This window comes from Neophocaena asiaeorientalis, unplaced genomic scaffold (assembly GCF_003031525.2).
Source record: "Neophocaena asiaeorientalis asiaeorientalis breed wild unplaced genomic scaffold, Neophocaena_asiaeorientalis_V1.1 scaffold18, whole genome shotgun sequence".
Taxonomy (NCBI): domain Eukaryota; kingdom Metazoa; phylum Chordata; class Mammalia; order Artiodactyla; family Phocoenidae; genus Neophocaena; species Neophocaena asiaeorientalis.
In genome coordinates, this window is record NW_020172444.1 from 436,205 (window position 1) to 457,900 (window position 21,696).

Sequence of the window (21,696 nt, forward strand, 5' to 3'; positions counted from 1 at the left end):
CATGGGTTCGAGCTCTTGTCCAGGAAGATCCCACATGCCGCAGAGCAGCTAAGCCTGTGCACCACAACTACTGAGCCCGCATGTCACAACTACTGAAGCCTGCTTGCCTAGAGCCCGTGCTCAGCAACAAGAGAAGCCACCGCAGTGAGAAGCCCTTGCACCACAAGGAAGAGTAGCCCCTGCTCGCCGTAACCAGAGAAAGCCCACACGCAGCAACGAAGGCCCAGCGCAGCCAAAAATAATAAATAAAATAAATAAATTTATATATTAAAAACAAAGTATATCTAGGAACTGAAGAATGGGTGGCATTTAATTATCTGAAGTTAGGGGAGACAGCCTGGTACAAAGTCCCTGAGGTACAAGGGATGCTGGTTCATTCACAGAACTGAGAGGCTTAATATGGCTAGAACATAGGGTCACGGTGGGTAGGGAGGCAGAAAATTGTTCTGGAGAAGTAGATAGGGCATGTAGAGATTGTTAGATTTGAGCTAAAAAAGTAGTGGGAGGCCACTGAAGGATTTTAAACGGGAGAGTGAAAGATTTGCATTTTAAAAATATTCTTCTGCCTATAGGTGAGAATGGATTGGAAAGAGAATGACTAGGGAGAGGAGTTAGTAGACCATTATAGTCATACAGACAGGAGATGTTAGTTTGCACGAGCATGGTGCAGGTGGTAGAAATGGAGAAAAGTGGGGAGGTTCAAAAAATATTTAGGGGTAAAAGTGATAGAATTTAGTTGTGGTTGAATGGTGTGGGGAGCATGTGAATGAAGGAAATTGTCAAGGATAATTAAACTTCTGGTTTACAGTGCTGGATGGGATTAGTGGTACTATTCACTGAAATAAGAAACTGGAGGAAGACCTTAACTATCAAGAATTCAGTTTTGGGGGCTTCCCTGGTGGCGCAGTGGTTGAGAGTCTGCCTGCCAATGCAGGGGACATGGGTTCAAGCCCTGGTCTGGGAAGATCCCACGTGCCACGGAGCAGCTGGGCCCGTGAGCTACAAATACTGAGCTCTGCGCGTCTGGAGCCTGTGCTCCGCAGCAAGAGAGGCCGCGACAGTGAGAGGCCCGCGCACCGCGATGAGGAGTGGCCCCCGCTTGCCACAACTAGAGAAAGCCCTCGCACAGAAACAAAGACCCAACACAGCCAAAAATAAATAAATGAATAAATAAATTTATTAAAAAAAAAAAAAAAAGAATTCAGTTTTGGAATATTGAGTTTTAAATGCCTTTGAAATAACTACAACGTTAAACTGACACTTGATTGTATAAGTCTACAGAAGAGGACTGGGCTCAATATATTGCTTTTTGAGCTCAGCCTTCCTCAGTGTTTTTACCTATTTTTATGGTCTGAATGTTTGTGTCCCCCAAAATTCATATGTTGAAATCCTAATGCCCAGTGGGGAAGTGGAGCCTTTGGGAGGTACTTAGGTCATGAGGATGGGGCCCTCATAAATGGGATTAGTGCTCTTATAAAAAAGATTTCACAGATCTCCCTACCCGTTTCTGCCATGTGAGGGCACAAGGAGAAGTCAGCTAGCCAGAAGAGAGCCCTTTCCTGACCATGCTGACACCCTGACTTTAGACTTCCAACCTCCAGAACTGTGAGAAGCAAATTTCTATTGTTTATAAGCCACCCAGTCTATGGTATTTTGTTATATAGAAGCCTAAACAGACTAAGACACTCCTATATAAAAATGATAGTATATACAACTCATAATACTTTATTGTGATCAGTAATTTGTAGATATAATAATGCAATAATTTTTGTGTTAATAGGCTTTTTTGAGTAAACAATAATTTTCTGTTACTCTGTTAAGGTGTCCATTTAGCCTACTTTGTGTGACATTCTCCATCCCCAGGAAAGATGTCACTTCTAATATAATTTAGTAGTGTTGATAGAGGAATCTTTAGTTTTTCCTCTTTAAAAGTTTCCTACTTGATTTTTTAAAAATTATATCCAGATAGATATTATCACAAGTATCTTCTGTACAATGTGCTCAAGAAGTACAATATATGATATATAATGGGTGCAAGAATAGCTTTTCTTCTGTGTTTGAAAATTGAAAATGACTTTTTAGTCAACCTTTCTTGGGAAGAAAACAAGGTAGTTAAGCAAGATTTATCTTTTAAAAAAATTAATCTATTTCTTTTCATAAATTTTAAACTTGTAAGGCATTACACAAATCCATAAGTGTGGTAAAATTGCATAGAACTATACACACATACACACAAATAAGTGCACTTAAAACTGGTAAAATCTGAATAAGGTCTATCAACTGTATCAGTGTCAGTGTCCTGGTTTTGATAGTACATATGATGGTATGGTACCATTGGGGGAAACAGGGTGAAGGGTGCATATAACCTCTGCAACTTCCTGTGAATCTATAATTATTTCAAAATAAAACTTAAAAGACTCATAAGGCAAATAAAAGAAATTTCTGTTAGATAACTGATTTATGCCAAAATGGGATTTGATTTTTCTAAAGGTAGGCTCAGGAGATGTAATTGATTTTAATTAATATTATGTGCAATATGAAAATTAACTGGCAATATTGAATAGTAAAGCTACTGAAATCGTAAACCAAAATGATATGAATAAAAATATAACCTAGGGGCTTCCCTGGTGGTGCAGTGGTTAAGAATCCGCCTGCCAATGCCTGGGACACAAGTTTGAGCCCTGATCTGGGAAGATCCCACATGCCACGGAGCAACTAAGCCCGTGAGCCACAACTGCTGAGCTCGTGTGCCTAGAGCCCGTGCTCTGCAACAAGAGAAGCCACCGCAATGAGAAGCCTGTGCACCGCAACTAGAGAAGGCGCTTCCACACGCAGCAATGAAGACCCAGCACAGCGAAAAATAAATAAAAAATTAAAAAGTATATATATATATATATATATATATATATATATTTAACCTAGGACACAATTTTATACACGGCTTTAAAATTTTTTCTCATGGAGTAACATAATCAACTCCAATATAGGTCTAGCAATTATAAAATCATTATATACTTGTGTTGGTTTCTTGAGCTCTTTCATTGGCCTATATACGCATTAAAATGTTTTTATAACTAAAATGGAACAGTGGAATTTGTCCCTTTAGTATGAAACATGTGCTTGTTTTATTTTGTTGCACAATAGCCAATTCTGGTTTAGATTTAAGCACACATGGATTTCATTTCATTTTCATTCAGATAAAATGGAATTATTTTTGTCCTTGCTCTTGGTTGCTTGTTAAGTAAGAAAGCGCTTATTCATGTTATGTAAGAAGTTGGCAAGTACCAACAAAATGTTCATGTTCATTGCAGATTACTCTTCTTTCATAGAAATCTAGAACTTTTGTAGGGGCAGATCAGTAAATCTCACCCTGAGTATACTCTCATACTACACTGACTGAATTCTTCAAAGTGAAGTTCTCAGGCTGAGGAGAAGATTCAGAGAAAAGATCCCTCACCCAGTAATACACTTGAGTTGAAAGGGAGGGAAAATTACTATTGAAAGGGAGGGAAAATTACTATTAAGTGTTGTTCTGCAGTTTTTCCAGGTGGCTTTTAATAAAACTTGAAACTTACTTATATTCTTTCCTCACTCTGAACCCAAACAGTAGTGGAAACATTTTTAAGATTTCTTTCAAAGATTATTTCCTCTTAAAACCATTTACATTTATTATTACCTTTATGTTATTTTTTACTTAGAAAATGACAAGAATATTATAGCGTAGTAAGAAAGGATTAATTTAAGATTAGTGTTTTATAATTCTGGACACCTGTCCTAGAGTTGACGATCAAGCTAGCTGGTTCTTACCGTGGTTTAATGTAAGACAGTTGTGCTCCTGGAGTGACCACCCTCCCCCTTTTTTTTTTTTAATATTTCTCATTATTTTCCGACATTATTTTTTACCTGTTAGCATGATCACATGTTAGGCTAACTACTGAGTTGTTTTACTTTCTGTTGCTTTTTTTTTTTGGCTGTACGCGGGCCTCTCACTGTTGTGGCCTCTCCCGTTGTGGAGCACAAGCTCCGGACGCGCAGGCTCAGCGGCCATGGCTCACCAGGGAAGCCCTTCTGTTGCTTTATTTTTTAAATTTTTTTTGCGGTACGCGGGCCTCTCACTGCTGCGGCCCCTCCCTTTGCGGAGCACAGGCTCCGGACGCACAGGCCCAGCGGCCATGGCTCACGGGCGCAGCCGTTACGCAGCACGTGCGGGGCACGAACCCGCGTCCCCTGCATGGGCAGGCGGACTCTCAACCACTGCGCCACCAGGGAAGCCCAGTTGCTTTATTTTTAACACATGTAATTGTGTTTTGGGGGAACTGGATGATTTGTCAGACTGCTGTTTCTAGCATTCTACATATGTCCATGGTATTTTCCTTCTTTGCATAGAATGGAAAACACTACAAAATTATAAGCTAAAGGTGTCTTTTTGAGGTTCTACATCCCTGCTATGAAAAACTCCTAAACATATACAATTCTTTCTCACAGCACTCCTTAGCACTATAATTTATATATCCTTTTTTAGCTAGTTAAGGACTTTAACTGCAGTCTTTTCTAGAGGCCAGGAAACAGTTGTTAAGGTCCTTTCCTGCCTTATAATTCCAAAACCTTTAATGTCACTGCTATACTAATGACTTCCTGATCTAAGTTTTCCTCTTGTTAAATCAAGAAAGGCACTCTTTGTACCTGTTGGAAGTAGAATTTTAGTTAAGTTTCAACTCTTTCATTTTCAACTTAGAGTAAGACAAGCAGAAAGTAATTTTGAGAGAATATTTTAATCAGAAGATTCTATGGCAATTAGCATCTATAGGGACTATTTTTAAGCTTTAAGTAGGGAAGGACAGTGAATTCAAAAGTACTTGCATTTTATCTCTAGCTGAATAAACTAAACTATAAAAGCTTTTTAGAATCATGTAATGTTAAACCTGGAAAGAACTTTGAATGGGAAACTGGAGACCAGAAGGCATTAATGATTTGCTGTATTAATTAGTAGCTTAGCTAGGACTTAGCTTCAGAATGCAAACTTTATTATAATTAATTGCAGGAGTTGTCAGAACCAGATCATTATGTGACTCATAATTGATCCACTCACTGATTGAAGTTTAAGCCAAAATTTTTTAATGGCAGTTCTCAAAAGCTAACCTAGAATTTAGGGTAATGTGCAAATTAAGCTCTTCCTTCTACTGTATAGGATCTCCAGGAAAGGAGAGTCTGTGTTGAGTGTTGTGGTTTGCTGTTGCCGAAATTGTTTTCTAAAGTATCACTCCAGTCTTTTGACTTCTAGTTAACAACATTGATGGTTGTTTACTAGTGCATGTTGTCTGGTCCTACAAATGTGTTTTTTTATTAATTCCTGTATGACCTCAAGCAAGTCCTTTACTATTCCCAATTTTTTTTCGACCAGAAATTTTGACATATGTACTACTGTGATTATCTGTAACCTCTAAGGCACTGGTACAGACTGTGAGTGGAATTTATTTTGTAATGTGGATAACAGAGTCTCTTCACTGCTTTTTTTTTTATCTATGTAAATTTATTTATTTATTTTTGGCTGCGTTGGGTCTTTGTTGCTGCACGCGGGCTTTCTCTAGTTGCGGCAAGCGGGGGCTACTCTTTGTTGTGGTGTGCAGGCTTCTTATTGCGGTGCCTTCTCTTGTTGCAGAGCATGGGCTCTAGGCATGCGGGCTTCAGTAGTTGTGGCATGCGGGCTCAGTAGTTGTGCACGGGCTCTAGAGCGCAGGCTCAGTAGTTGTGACGCACGGGCTTAGTTGCTCCGCAGCATGTGGGATCTTCCTGGACCAGGACTCGAACCCGTGTCCCCTGCATTGGCAGGCAGATTCTTAACCACTGCACCACCAGGAAAGCCCTTCAATGCTTTTTAGAATTGACCTAAAAAAACCCAACAACCTTTATTTTGCCAAAACTAAAGATAAATGATGTAATTATATAAAGAAAAAAGTTAGCTGAAATAGTAGGAAACTCTTACTAGTCAGATTTATCCAAAACTAAGCATTAATATATGAGGCACTTAGCATAGATATTTAGTTTTAAAAGAAATAATGTATGAATAAATATATGAAAAAGTAAGGGAAGTTATCTGCGGTTTTCCTTTAGCAAATGATTATGTCTAATGGTTTGTATATATAAATATGTAATGCCTTTAAAGAGAATTTATACATCACTTTGTTCTGAAGCACATAATGTACATAATAATGAAGGGACTCCAAAATGATATCCTGTTGGGAGTTCCTGGGGGTCCAGTGGTTAGGACTCCGTGCTTTTGCTGCCGGGCCTGGGTTCAGTCCCTGGTCGGGGAACTAAGATCCCACAAGCCTCGCAGTGCAGCCAAAACCATACCAAACCCAACCAAACAAACAAAAAAAACAAAGTGATATCCTGTAATATATTTTGTATATATCTTCCATTTAAATTTTAAAGTTATAGTTATAAGTCTAGATTCTGGTACAAGGCTAGCTAGTTAGATGTGAAACCTTTCATGTGAATTCACCTCTCTTGTTTTCGTTTTCTTGTTGTAAAAATAAAAAGTGGTTTTTAGATATCATTACTGAAAAAAAATTCAACTGAGTAACTTTTAAAGATTTTATTGACTTATTCAGTGATACATGAAATGGGCAGCATTCCAATCTGCAGGTAGAAAGGAGCTCTGAGGAGCTGTACAAAATGAAAGACTTTAGGCAGAAGGAAGTGGGACAAGGAAGTTATACTAGCTAAAAGTGGATTAGTTATGGCAAGGTCACTTTCCTTTAGGAGATTGCAGGGGTCTGTCAGGCACATTACTTCACTAGTGCTGACCAGGTGATTCCTGATTCACTAGTTTAAGGTTCTGTTTCTGGGAGAGGCCAAAACTGTAATTAAGTCTTGGTTTGGTGACATGAGACTTAGCATAAGTGACTCCATTTTGGGCCTGCTGTCTTGTTTTTATCACTGTAAACTATAAAATACAAAGATTGTATACAGTAGCAGATGTTCATATGTAGAGATCTTCAAGTGATAATTATTTAGTTGGATATATACTCGTGTTGGTTAGGATTCACACATTTTACCTTGGTTTATAGTTTTGTCCTCTTTTCTCCTTAGATCTCAGTGGTTCAATAGCATCCCCAGATGTCAAGTTAAACCTTGGTGGAGATTTTATCAAAGAGTCTACAGCTACTACATTTCTGAGACAAAGAGGATATGGCTGGCTTTTGGAAGTTGAAGATGATGACCCTGAAGATAACAAGCCACTCTTGTATGTAAAAATAATATATATTTTTTGGTTTTTAGAGCTAGAATGTGGAATGATTGTATTTTTTCATATTATTTAAGACAGGTATAGAAAATCTTAACCTTTTTGGTCAAAAGTTTTAGCTATTTCCAGTTTTACTATTATAGTTGACCCTTGAACAACACAGGTTTGAACTGTGTAGGTCTTCTTGTACATAGATTATTTTTAATACATACATTGGGAATTTTTTTTGAGTTTGCAACAATGTGAAAAAACTCGCAGACGAACCATGTAGCCTAGAAGTATGGAAAAAATTAAGAAAAAGGTATGTCATGAATGCAGAAAGTATATGTAGATGTACATGTAACATATAAAATATATGTTAATCAACTGTTTATGTGATTGGGAAGGCTTCTAGTCAACAGTAGGCTTTTAGTTAAGTTTTGGGGGAGTCAAAATTATATGTGGATCTTTGAGGGTGGTACCCATAACCCCCACGTTGTTCAAGGTCAACTGTAACTAGTAAAACTGAAATAATGAGAGAATATGTTTAACCTACTGAATGGCAAAAGTTAAAAGAATCATAATCCTATATCACACACAAATATACTCCAAACTGTTAGGACTTACCTGGGTCTATAGATATCTGAAGTGAACATACAATGTAAGTAAAAAAGCAAGGTGCTTGGGTGCGTGCTGTGGAAGTTCAGTTTAAGATTTCCAAAAAGATTACCCCTCCAAACTCTCTCCTATGTAGAAATTCTAGAGCTACCACTGGGAGGACTATAGGGATACTTTCACTTTCTTCATAGTACTTGAAAATTTTTAAGTGATTATGTATCACTTGGGGAAAAAAGGTGAAGAATTTAACAATTTTGGAAAGAAGAACCTATAGCTTTGTAAAATCAAGGTATTACCAAGTTATTCTCTGTAGTAATTACTGGTAGATCAAGTGCTAAAATATCCTGTTTCTTAACTGTTAATATACCGAATTTCATCAAATCTAAGATGGTATGGATTATAAGATGCAGTTATTTCACGTTTATTGATAAAACAGAAAAAGTACCTAAGACTGCATAAAGCTAGGACATCAAAGGGGCTATCTTATCTCCTTAGTGTAAGGATAAATGAGAAATAACCTACCATACAAAGAGAGACAGCAAGGAAGTTTGCTTGTCTGTTTGGCACTGGGTGGGGTGTTGGAAGAAAAAGTGTCTGTGAGAATATAGGATTGCAGTCTGATTTTTCAGTACGGTCCCAAAAAGTCTCAAGCAGAGAATTTTATTTAAAGTCCCAAGTTGATAGTGCCTCCAGGAGACTGGCAAAAGGAAAGGGAGATCTTGGAAGCACTTGGCTTCACTCCAGACTGACAGCAGTTGTAAGACACCAGCTATTGTGAGATGCATCCCAACTTTAGAGATGTTGAAATGATAAAAATGTTCATCATGGAACCAGTGAAATGTGGTACTTCAAATGCAAATGTTTTGTTGATCTGTGGTGACTGTAATGTTATATTTAAACTTTTCTTAAATTCTGCTGCAACTGTCTCAGTATTCAGAAGTGTGTGCTTTTTAAGAATTCTTATTTTAAAATTATAGGGAAGAATTGGATATCGACCTAAAGGATATTTACTACAAAATTCGATGTGTTTTGATGCCAATGCCATCACTTGGTTTTAATAGGCAAGTGGTGAGAGACAATCCTGACTTTTGGGGTCCTCTGGCTGTTGTTCTTTTCTTTTCCATGATATCATTATATGGACAGTTTAGGGTAAGTATATCTTACTTTTCACAAATTCTAAATAGTTTAAGAGTTTTAAAATTGAAAATAGCCAAATATTAACTGTAGTACTTCATGTTTGAGAAATGCTTTAGCTTTACCCATTATTTCTCACTTGTTTATCCCTACAAGCTGTTCTTAATTAAATAAGTGGGGAGTGCCTTGGATTAATGATTTCCAAACTCTTCTACATCATCATTCTCATAAAAAGTATTAGTATTTGTATGGCAAGTGGGTAGAATGGTTGGGACTGATCCCAGCTGCCCATACCCTTTCTGATTTCTCCAAAGGATAAAGAGTTTGAAACACAATACTCATGTTCTTATCTTTTATTCATTTTTAGTTCTGTTTTTTAAAGTAAGCTTCTTAATAAATGATGACAAGAATTCCATCCGTTTTTGTTTTTATATAATACTTTGTCCTATTCTCAGAGGCTTTATCTCTATCATCAAAATACGGCACATGCATATCATTCCCTCATCCCTAGTTTAAGGCTTTAGGGGAGTAAAAAATAACTCTTTACCACAGAGTGATTTGGAAATGAATTAGTTTCCTTTTGTACTATAACATATTTCCACAAGTTTAGTGGCTTAAAACAATGCAGATTTATTCTTTGACAGTTCTGAAAGTCAGAAACCCAAATTGAGTCTTAAAGGGCTAAAATCAAAATGTCAGCAGGGCTGGTTCTTCTGGAGGCTCCAGGACAGTCTGTTGCTTGCCTCTTCCCATATCTGGAGGCTGCCAACATTCCTTGACTTCTGGCTGCATCACTGCAATCTGTTTCCATTTGTCACATTGCCTTCTCTACTGTAGTCAAATATCCCTCTGCCTCCTTTTTTAAAGGACAGTTGTGATTACATTTAGTGCTCACCAGATAATCCAGAGTGTTCTCTCCATAGCAAGACCCTTAACGTTATATAATACTGGTCCTATTAATATTTACCTTGGATCAGTAGTTCATATCAAGTATTCTGTTGCAAGTATAAGGACCATTGAAGAAGTTGAATGGGGGTCTGGTCTCCTACCCACCACCAACCCTTCATGTAGAACATCTCTATATAAATTTTATCTATTTTGTATAATCTTTCATTTGAACAAAGTGTTCTAAGGCTAAAAACAGAAGATTCTTATCTCCATAGAATGTTTCTTTGTCATTACTTAATCATTCATTTATTTTTGTCAGTATGGACTGATGGATATTTACTTTATTTTCTGGACTATAATACAGTACTGTCATTTATTTTATTGCTCAGATTGTTGCAGTTTTAGCCATTGGGAGCGCCTTCAGGTTAGCTTCTGTATCCTTTTGACATATCCCCATCTTTTTTGAGTACTTCCTTTCTTTCTGACTCCACAGAGTGTTCTGGGCTCACCTTTTATTATCCCTGTCCCAGCCCAGAATCAGTCATTTTTCTAGGGAGTCCTAGTGCCTTTTGGGGAATATTTAGAAACCAGGATCTGGGCAATAAGTGTGCTTATGTTGCTACTGGGTGTCATTATTTCTAGACCCCCCCCAAGCAGACAGAACTTGGAAATATATGCATGTATCATTACTATGTCAAGTCTCAGGAGTTAAAATTGTGTGAAGTATCGTCCACATTCTATTACTTGGATAAATGTGTAATTAATGTAAATTTTAGAGACCTCTTGAGAAGACTGGTAACTTGTTTCACAGATGAATTTACCTTCCAAAATGCTATAAAGCAGGGGTTGGGAGTCAACAGTTTGGTCTTTCTTTGCAGTTCTTTTATTATAGATCATAAAATACTAAGGTTTCCTTAGGCAATTGATCATTGCTAAATTTTCAGTTTGGATGTAAAATTACATTACACATTTATATTCTTATTAAGTTTTACCTGGGAACCCAAACTCTCTATGACCTGAAGTTGAGTATACCAAAATATATGGTAGAGGATTGAGTTCGTGGGAAATTATCAGCTTATTTGGTACACAGATATTAACTGCATGAATTTTTTTTCTCTTAAGGTGGTCTCATGGATTATAACCATTTGGATATTTGGTTCATTAACAATTTTCTTACTGGCCAGAGTTCTTGGTGGAGAAGTAAGTAGTTAATTTTGAAAATAGCCTTTGTTTTTTATGGTAAGCTTTATTTTTGATACTGCAGGTAGTATCAGTAGCTATGTTCATTGTAACTGCTTTTTGTCCCAGAATTGCTTTTAAGTTATGCTACTTCTTTTAAGGTGATGTAAATATTAGTATAAATGTTATGAGAAATAAAGAGGAAAGAAAATCCAATTTCACTCATAAATAATGTATAGCTTTTTAGGGAAGCATGCAATTTATTCTCTGTTACAGCAGTTCTCAAACTTTTTGATCTCAGGTCCCCAAAGAGATTTCTTTCTGTAGGTTGTATTTATTGATATTTACCATGTTAGAAATTAAAATAAAAATTTTAAATATATATTTATTCATTTAAAACTAAAAGTAAACCAAATACATTTTAACATAAAAAATACATTTTAATGAAAACTATTTTTCAAAACAGTGAGAAAAAGGTATTGTTTTATATATTTGCAAGTAGCTTTAATGTCTGGGTTAGTGGAAATTGTATTCTAATATCTGCTTTCTGCATTCAATTGTTATGCTATATTTTGGTTAAAGTAAAAAATAAGGCCTCACACAGGTATATAATTTTAAAAGGGAGAGTATTTTAATACATGTTTTGGATGATTATGATTATTCTACTCTGATACTACATCAACACTCAACAAGTAATATTTTCTTAAAGGTTTGTTGTAGTGAGGAATCTCAAACCATATCAGTGAGCTTTTTATACGCTGTATCATTGAAATTCACTTTGGATGGATCTTTTTACCCGTGCACGATCTACTAAGAAAACATTAGTTCCCTGAGCTTTGTAGATCTTCCAAATGTTGACTCGTTTTATTATACAATGTCAGAAAGTCACATTCATTAATATCACCACCTATTTCATCAGAAAAATCTGTATTGGAAAACTATCAAGATAAGAGTGTTGGATACAAGTTTTCCAAAATTCTACTTTTTGCTTGAGAGAAATTTTGTAATTTGGAAGAAATACTGTCAGTTTTCCTTGAAATAATAGGCTCACTTCATTCATTTTCATTCATGTTGCCTGTCAGTACCTAACTCTGAATAATCATAGTTTGTCTTTTAGTTGTTCTTTCAAGTAAAAGTGGTATTCTATGGATAAAGCATCTAATTCAACTCTTCACTCACACAGTTGTACAAATGCTGTTCCTTGGGATAACCATTGAATCAAGATACAGAAGAAATGCTTTCTGTGTACTTCTCATTTTGTTACACAGAATATTAAAAAGACATATTCAAAGGTTGAGGCTTAATAAAATTAATCATTTTAACTGCTTCATTAAGGACATTCTTAAGTGAAACTGGCTTTTTTTCTTCTTTTCCTGAGTGTGGGGTAGTAAAGAACACAGTAACTACTAGTATGTTTCATGCCACCTTATTTGTGCTAAAGCAGCATGTTTTACCCATTGCTTTTGTTCTATTAGTACCAATATCAACCCAATAAAAAAGGCAAATATTTTATTACTATTATAAAAAATAGTTTTGTGGGTTTTTTTTTTTTTTTTTTTTGCGGTAGGCGGGCATCTCACTGTTGTGGCCTCTCCCGTCGTGGAGCACGGGCCCTGGACGCGCAGGCTCAGCGGCCATGGCTCACGGGCCCAGCCGCTCCACGGCATGTGGGATCTTCCGAGACCGGGGCACGAACCCGTGTCCCCTGCATTGGCAGGCGGACTCTCAACCACTGCGCCACCAGGGAAGCCCTGGGTTTTTTTTTTTTTAAGTTTTATTTATTTAATTTTTTTTCCGTGCCTTGCGGCATGTGGGATCTTAGTTCCCCAACCAGGGATTGAACCTGTGCCCCATGCAGTGGAAGCGTGGAGTCTTAACCACTGGACCGCCAGGGAAGTCCCCTATTACAAAAAATAGTTTTGACGTTCCAGTCTTTAAGTCTTCTTAAAGAGTCTCTGGGACCCCCAGAGGTCCATGGGTCACACCTTGAGAATCACTGCTCCATTAAATTAGACTTTATGAATTACTATAAACCTAGGAATTCCAGCACTCTGGAATTCAACTCTCTGTGAAGAGGGTAAAGCACAAGGGATGCCAGGCGGAGTTACTATATCATGTGGGTGCTGACTCATATCAGGCTTACTGTATGAACACTGAATGCTAAATGCAGAACTCTTGAGCTTTTTTCTCATACTTGGTGGAAAGGTCTCCACCAAGCTCTTGTTCTTCTGCTTTCCAGTTTCCAAAATTAAGTTGCTCTTGTCCTGTCTTCTAATCTCCTGTTTATGCTTCTTATAAAAAGGAGTTTCCTTTTTTCCTTCCCTTTTAATGGAGTTTCAGGAAGGAATGGTATTAGATATATGCACTCAATCCATCATCTTAACTTAAAACTCTTGAATAAATGTAGAATAACATTTATCTATGTAATTTTATCACTCTGCTTATGAAAATTTAAAATAATTCTAACAGTGACATTTGTTTGCATATTATTTCTTACATTCTAGACAAAACCTCATATAATTTTTATGTGAAAAAAGGTATCACTAAATGTTTTGGTAATTTAGGACTGTTGATAGAGAAGTTAAAAGACCTAGATCTTAATTTGAACTCTTACCAACTAGCTTTGCTTTCCTGAACAAAGCTCTTTGTCTCTCTGGAATCACTTTCTTCATAATGGGGACAGTAATACCACATAGGGTTGTTAGTGCCTTTGATCTTCACAATATGTGAAGCTCTATCACGGAGTGTGGCACACAGTAGCCACTAAAAAATATTTCTCTCTTCAGTCCTCCTACCTTCTCTCCCTTCCCTTCTAGTCTGCATTTGTCACATCTAGCTTCTCTAGACTTGAATTTTTCATCAAAATAAGATGGTTGTGGTTCCTTTAAATAATCCTCCTACAACAAGGGAAGTAGTGACTAAGAGATGTACTCAAGGTAATTGGATATATAAGTCTGAAGCTCAAAAGAGAGAGGGCAGGAAATGTAGATTTGGGTATTATCAGAATTGATAATTGAAATCACGGTGGGTTGTTGACCTTGTCCACGAATATGAGACTATATGATAATTTGAAATACAATGGGTATGATACTTTTTTCTTAATTCTCACCTTTATGTAAGTACAACAAAGTATATATGATGTTTAATAGTGGTTAAAATAAGTATCTTGATTTCTGTGATATTTATTTAACATTTTGAAAATTCACAGGTTGCATATGGCCAAGTTCTTGGAGTTATAGGATATTCATTACTTCCTCTCATTGTAATAGCCCCTATACTTTTGGTGGTTGGATCATTTGAAGTGGTGTCTACACTTATAAAAGTAAGTAGTGTGTTATAAAAAGTAGTTTACTGTTTCCCAGTAAAAAAAAAAAAGTATACAGTTGTCACTCTGTATCCACGGGAGATTCGTTCTAGGACCCCCCCGCAGACAAGAAAATCTGCAGATGCTTAAGTTCCCTATACAAAATGGTGTAGTATTTACATGTAATCTGTGCATATCCTTCCATCTACTTTAAATCATCTCTAGATTACTTACAATACCTAATACAATGTAAATGCTATATAAATAGTTGTCTGTAGTGCAGCCAATTCAAGTTTGGCTTTCTGGAACTTTCTGGAATTTTTTCTTCCCCCCAAATATTTTCGATCCACAGTTTGTTGAATCTGTGGATGCAGAACCCACAAGTAATAAGAGCTGACTGTACTAGTTCTCTGGCTAAGAATCTTGTAATCTATAACTGTTTATCAAACAGTTCGTAGTGTTTTGGAACAGTGACCTTACTCACTAATTATACCAGTTGTATTTCTTTTATTTTCCCCTTTTAATTGCCATAAATTATAATGTATGTCTAGGGCAGAATAAAGAACAAAGAGCAAATCAGACCTTGGGGTATTACACTCAGAGAATTTTTTAATTTAATGTTAAAATTTTCTTCTAGTTCATCTGACTTAGATTTTGTGGGAGGTATTTATTTAAAATTCCACTGGCTCAAAAGGACACCTGTACCCCAATGTTCATTGCAGCACTATTTACAGTAGCCAGAACATGGAAACAACCTAAATGTCCAACAACAGATGAATGGATAAAGATGTGGTACATATGTACAATGGAATATTACTCAGCCATAAAAAAGGAACGAAATTGGGTCATTTGTAGAGATCTGGATGGACCTAGAGTCTGTCATACAGAGTGGAGTAAGCCAGAAAGAGGAAAAAAATACCGTATATTAATGCATATATGTGGAATCTAGTAAAATGGTACAGATGAACCTATTTGCAGGGCAGGAATAGAGACATAGATGTAGAAAATGGACATGTGGATACAGGTGTGGAAGGGGATGGTGGGACGAATTGGGGGATTAGGATTGACATATGTACACTACCATGCGTAAAATAGATAGCGGGAACATTCTATAAAGCACAGGAAGCTCAGCTTGATGCTCTGTGATGACCTAGATGGGTGGGATTGGGAAGGGGGGTGGGAGGGAAGTCCAAGAGGGAGGGGATATAGGTATACATATAGCTGATTCACTTCATTGTACAGCAGAAACTAACACAACATTGTAAAGCAATTATACTCCAATAAAAAAAAAAAACCTCACTAAAAATAAAATAATATTCCACTGGGACTGGACATTTATTTAATAATTGTCACTCATATTTGAATAGTAAGTTCTTTATCAAATATGATATATATGGTTCTAATAAATTGGCTTTTCTGTGTTGCAGAGATCAGGACTTCTTTGTGCTGTGTTAAGCTTATATTAACATATGTACCCACTTTAAACATTTACTGATAATATTAAATATTAATGAGTAGTGATTGAACTTAAATTTTGGCATTTATTAATTTTGAACAACTTTTGGAAATAAATGACCACTCTAACACATGTATGTATATTACACAGTGAATATAATCTTTTTTCTTTATGGAAAATAGAACTTCGACTTAAATTTTTAAGTAGAGTAACTTTTATGAGTTTGGGTTTTACTTAAAGTTTATTACTAATTCCAATATAAAATTATTCCTTTTAGAATTGAGTAACTACAGGCTAATACTGACATTATATAAGCCTTGGGTATTGAGAAGAGTTGGATTTTGGAACCAGTCAGTTCTGAATTCAGATTCTGATTCTGCCACTTACTTGCTGTTTGCCTTGGGGAGATATCTTTTAGTACCCTCCTATGCAAATTGGCAGTCTTAACTACTTTTTAGGGTTTGTTATGGATTTTAAAGTATAAATAATGTCTAGTATAGTGCTTGACAGAGTAGGCAGTGGTAGCTGTTATTATTATAAATGTTAAACGAATATTTTGAGAACATCTCTGTATGTTTGAACACTTTAGAGACCAAGGAGAAGAGCTTTCTTTCTTCTAATCCTAAATTTTTTAAATTGTCATTATTAGCACTTAGTTTAAAAGTCTTACAGTACAAGAGCTAACCCCATTCTGGCGTTTAATTATCTAGCCTTAGTGAACATACCACTTTACTGAATCATTCAGGATCACTGCTTGTGTGTTGTTTTACTTGGGTTAAAGCATGTTTGAATGCTTCTGAGACTACTGCCCAAATTGCTAAAACTGTCCTCTGGTTATTTTTAGTCATTGAGTTCAACTGAAAATTGGTCTTAATGTTCTTTATGCAACATGTGAATGTTTTATTATAAAGCGGAAGAATCTTTTTTATATCATTAAAAGTTTAGGATACAATTCTTTTTAAACTTTAGATTTTCTTCCCCACATTTCTTTCCCTAATCACTTAATCTTCTGTGTGTAGCAATCTGTTTTACATGTTTCTTGTTTTAGTCCAAAGTTTGCTGAGAAATAATGTTGCAAAACTCTCGTCACTTAACTCTAGCATTAGAATACAGTTTAATCTACAAGCACTAATTTTTTTAACATTAAATCTCTGTAACTCTTACCAATCTTTAACCATTTATTTACAAAAAAATTTAATCATGCCATACAAATGCAATTTGATTATAATTTTACTTCATTTATTTCCCTATACTTTTTTGTAGGTTTAAAATATCTTGCAGGTTTTTTTGTATGTTTTTAGTTTAAAAAGCACAATATAAAATCAGACCATCTCAAATACATTTTCAGTCAGTCTGCCAGTATTTATTTTTTACCTCTGTACCAGTGGTTCTCAACTGATGGCGATTTTGCCCCCCAGGACATTTGGCAATGTCTGGAGACGTTTTTGGGTATCACAAATGGGGAGGGCTGGGATGGCACTAGTATATAGTGACTAGAAGCCAGGGATACTGCTAAACATCCTACAGTGCACAGGGCAATTTCCCACAACTATTTTCCAGCTCAAAAATTTGATTAGTGCATGGTTGAGAAACCCTGGTCTGTGCCAGGTCTGTTTCTGTCATAGTTTCCGTGATTTCTACCGTTATAGTTCTTCCTTTCATTTTATTCTGTAAAATGCTTTCAGTGACTATATTGATAAGTATTATATAAATTTCTAGTTGAAATAATTTAAAATTAAGCACGTGCATAATCAGAAAACTCTCTTCCATTATGGTTTACCAGGGGATATTGAATATAGTTCCCTGTGCTATACAGTAGGACATCAACTATACTTCAATTTTTTAAAAAAGCAAAAAAAATTTTTTTATTATGAAAAATTTTCAAACATTAAAAAAACTCAACCAAAATGTTACGGTTTTCCTCCTTTCCATGTAACACTATACTTCTACCTTGTCCTGGGAAAATGATTTGATACTTAATAAATGTTGTGTAAAATTTTCACTTAATATGTTTTTCTACTTCTTGGGGGAAAAAAAGGAAAAATTTCTATTTTGTGAAGATCAATTCGTTTTCTTTCAGGAAACAAATATCTTTCAGCTGCCTATCCCTATAATAGTTTTTCCGAAAGTTGCTGTATCTTAAGTCACCAGGGACACTTGTTAAAAAGTCTGATAATTAGACCCTTCTTTCCTTTAAAGATTCTGATTCAGGAGAACTAGAATGAATCCCAGGATTCTGTTTTCTAATAGGCACCCAAGGTGATTCCTATGATTAGACAAGTTTGATAACAAAAGACTTCATTTGCAGAAGTCAGGGAGCAGAGCAAGGATGAATATTCCTAACAAGTTTTAAACATTCTCAATAAGTGTTACTGCTTCTACAATTGGTTGTTAGGGTTGTTTTAAAAAAATACTGTAAATGTTATTTTTATGATACCCAAAATGTTAATTAACTTGCTAATATGCTGCCTTTTGTCTTTTTTGTTTGTTTTTTTAAAGCTCTTTGGTGTGTTTTGGGCTGCCTACAGTGCTGCTTCATTGTTAGTGGGTGAAGAATTCAAGACCAAAAAGCCTCTCCTGATTTATCCAATCTTTTTATTATACATTTATTTTTTGTCCTTATATACTGGGGTGTGATCTAAGTCATATGAATGAGTAGAAAAAGACAATGTTACCTTTCTGTATAGGCTGGGAATTCTTGCTTGAGGGGATTGAAAAAAACGTATTGCTGGTAAAATTTTACATGTTCCAGATGTAAAGGCAGTCTAAGGTCTTTTTAAAACAATATTTTTTTTTGTATTTAATTAAGCAATTGCAGTTACCTGAATATTTTTGGTCAGAATTCTGAATTCTGTTTGATTCATCATATTCCAGTGAATAAAATATAAAAGCATTGTGTTTTTAAGATTGTGTCAATATTCTCCTAAAAACTTGTGCCAAAAGCACCTGGAATGGTAATTATATTTCACTTGAAGGGTAAATATGACAGCATCCTGAAAATCCAAAAGTGCAATTTTTTTCTTTAAAGGGTTTTCTCCTGCATTGCAGATCCTGTAGATATATATTTATATTTATATATATATTTATGAAGTAATTCTTATTATTCACAAAATGTATTTCTGAATAACCTAAAAATTAAGATATTTAAATCTGATGCTTAAACTTTATTTAATTTGGCCATTAATCTTTTTATTTATAAATTTAATTTTGCTTTTAAATTATATATAATTAAAAAAATCTCATACATGCTTCAGTCAGTATGTCCTTGTTAAGAATTCTTAATAATAACAATTGAAACTAATAACAGTTGCTGATGTAGATTTGGTTGGTTTGGGTGTGCTTTTAAAAACCACTTTTGAATGTCTAAACATTTGATTTAAAGTTTCTGTTTATCTTTCTGACCAAAAAAGCAAGAGGTATGATGGATATGGCATTCATTAAAATTGTCAATATGTAGAAAAACAGTAATATTTATAGCATCAGTAAATATTTTTAAGTGGTACTCCGAAGTCATAAAAGTTGCTGGAAAGAGACCATTAGAGTCTTGTGGTCCTGAACAATGTTATATGAAGTAGAAGAAAATAAAATGCTTCCCAGCTGTGTGTTTTGTTTTTATAACACCTTGTCCTGTATTACTTGATATTTTAACAAGTATCAGGTACTCTTTAACAAGAATACAATAATATTTACAAAGGGAAGTATTAAATTTTAACTAGAGAACTTTTTTTGGCAAATAATTTCATAGACTGTAGATGTACGTTTAATCTTAGTTTGTACAGTAGATAAAATAATTTATATCGATAAAATAGCAAATGCCTAATAACCATTAGCATATTATTATATTATCCTTTCTGGTCTCAGCTGGAAGAGTTAACTGCTGTCTTCAATATGGTAATGTGGCCACCTCTTGGTATGTATTCCTTTAGCAACCTGATCTGTCAGGAAATATCCAGCAACTCTGAAGTAAGCCTACAGATTAGCAAAATATCAAGCCCATCTCTCTTCCATTTCCCCTCTCCCCTCCCCCACCTGAAAAAGAAAAAAAAAGCTTATATTAAGGAAAACTATGGAGCTACCTTTGGGCCAGAATAATGTGGAAAAATTACATAATGCTGGTTATTTAAATAAGTTTAGGAAAGCAGATTAGAAGCAACAGGATAGAGCCTATAGAACCTAAAATAATATGGAATAGTGAGGAAGGATCTACAGCTACAGAAGCAGCAACTGTAAAATGAACATTTGTCATACTTCAGGAGTTTCTGAGATCAGTACTTTGTTATAGTAGATTATTATATTTGATGGTCATAGTGTTGACCCTGAAATCTTCCTCAGAAAGCTTAGGGGTCCACACCCGGCAGTAGAATTTTACTAAGCAATAAGTCAAGGCATTTTAGGACCAACTCCATCAAAAAGATGGTTTAAAAATTTTTTAAGCTATCATTCCTTTAAGATGTGAATAAAAAGTTCACTTATATGAATCACGTTTATTCCTGATGATGTAAGATAAAATGAGATATTTGTGTTCTAAAAATAACAGCATTTAATCTGGGGACCTGTCCAATTTAGGATATATATAAATACAATTTATAATGTTTCAAGCTCAGCCAATGTCTTCATGTGCTAATGAGCAAAGCAGTTAAAACAGATTGTTAGTTTGAAAACATGACTTGTAAATGTGTGCAAGATACAGTACTGGTACAGCTAATAATGGTAAGCTGACTACAATGTCCTCTCCTTGAATTTATATATAATAATATTTTATGTCATATTGATTTTAAGTCATGATTTCCAACCTAATTATTAGTTCATTAGTATTTTTAAAACAACTACCCAGATAGCCTCTTCTAGGTGTCTGTGTGTGCGTATACATGTTTTAAGTGTTTTCAGTTGTAGTAATCCTGATGAATGTTAATCCTCAAAAAAAAAAAAAAGAAAAGAATTATGAGACATTTACTTCTGTTTTAAATTGATTATAAAATAACTGAAATTTTGAATATAAATCAAAGTCTATATATCATTTTCTTTGTATTAAAATACAGTTTAGGGAGATTTGTAAAGTTTTATGAACCATTACTAAACCTGCTAATTTCTAAGGTCTATAAGACAGTTTTATATATATCTATTTCCAAAAATTCCCCCAATATTAATATATTAATATTCTAAATTAGTGAAAATTTGCATTGACTTAAAATGTGAGGTAGATATTTTTGTTTAAATATTGTTTAAAATTTAGTTCATTTAAAAAATTCTGATGTAATAAAACATTGAATAAAAGAATGCTTCTACAAACAATAAAAACAATATTTTTCATATTCAACAGAACAGTATTTTAAAATGATTGTTATTTATCTTTTACATTTTCAGTAGTGCATATTTTAGCTAGTGTTAGGCTTCAGGAAATTGTGACACGTTTGTTAAGTTTTGTTAAAATGTCTTACTTCCATACAGTTTTTTTTGGTAATTGAACAAATTGGTTTTCTTGTTTTGTTCTTTGCAGCAGAGGAGAACAACACACATCATGGGGAGCCAACCATAGGTTGTCTCAGAGTGTTTAAAAGGCCCTATTACAGGATTTAGGCTTGTGTTAATACAATTCATGGCAGTCTGAAATAAGTCTTAATAGAGCCAAAAATCACCCTCAGGTATTCTCTTCTCTGAAATTTTAGTCACATAAACAATATAAGCGTTTTATTATCTTTCATAAAAGGTTTCTTTAACTGAACCCTGTACCTAGTAGTACATTTTAATTTCCCTTTAGAAACTGAATTACAAGTACTCTATTCCTCATTTGTTTAATCTCCTGACAGTACTTTGTGTGTTTGAGAATCTGTTGTCACTTTTCAAATAAATTCCAAAATATGATTTTTGACATTAGTAAAGAGTAGACAT

At 35.0% G+C, this 21,696-nt stretch overlaps 1 protein-coding gene across 1 annotated transcript in view; it reads left to right on the forward strand.

The window, feature by feature from the left end:
• Positions 1-20,738, forward strand: part of YIPF4 (Yip1 domain family member 4) — a 30,418-nt gene extending 9,680 nt beyond the window's left edge. Inside the window, exons 2-6 of the mRNA XM_024732247.1 lie at positions 7,096-7,249; positions 8,824-8,995; positions 10,991-11,068; positions 14,256-14,369; positions 18,307-20,738. Of these exons, the coding sequence (XP_024588015.1) occupies positions 7,096-7,249; positions 8,824-8,995; positions 10,991-11,068; positions 14,256-14,369; positions 18,307-18,444 (656 nt within the window). The 3' untranslated portion in view covers positions 18,445-20,738. The remainder of the gene's footprint in view (positions 1-7,095; positions 7,250-8,823; positions 8,996-10,990; positions 11,069-14,255; positions 14,370-18,306) is intronic.
• Positions 20,739-21,696: the final 958 nt, after the last annotated feature.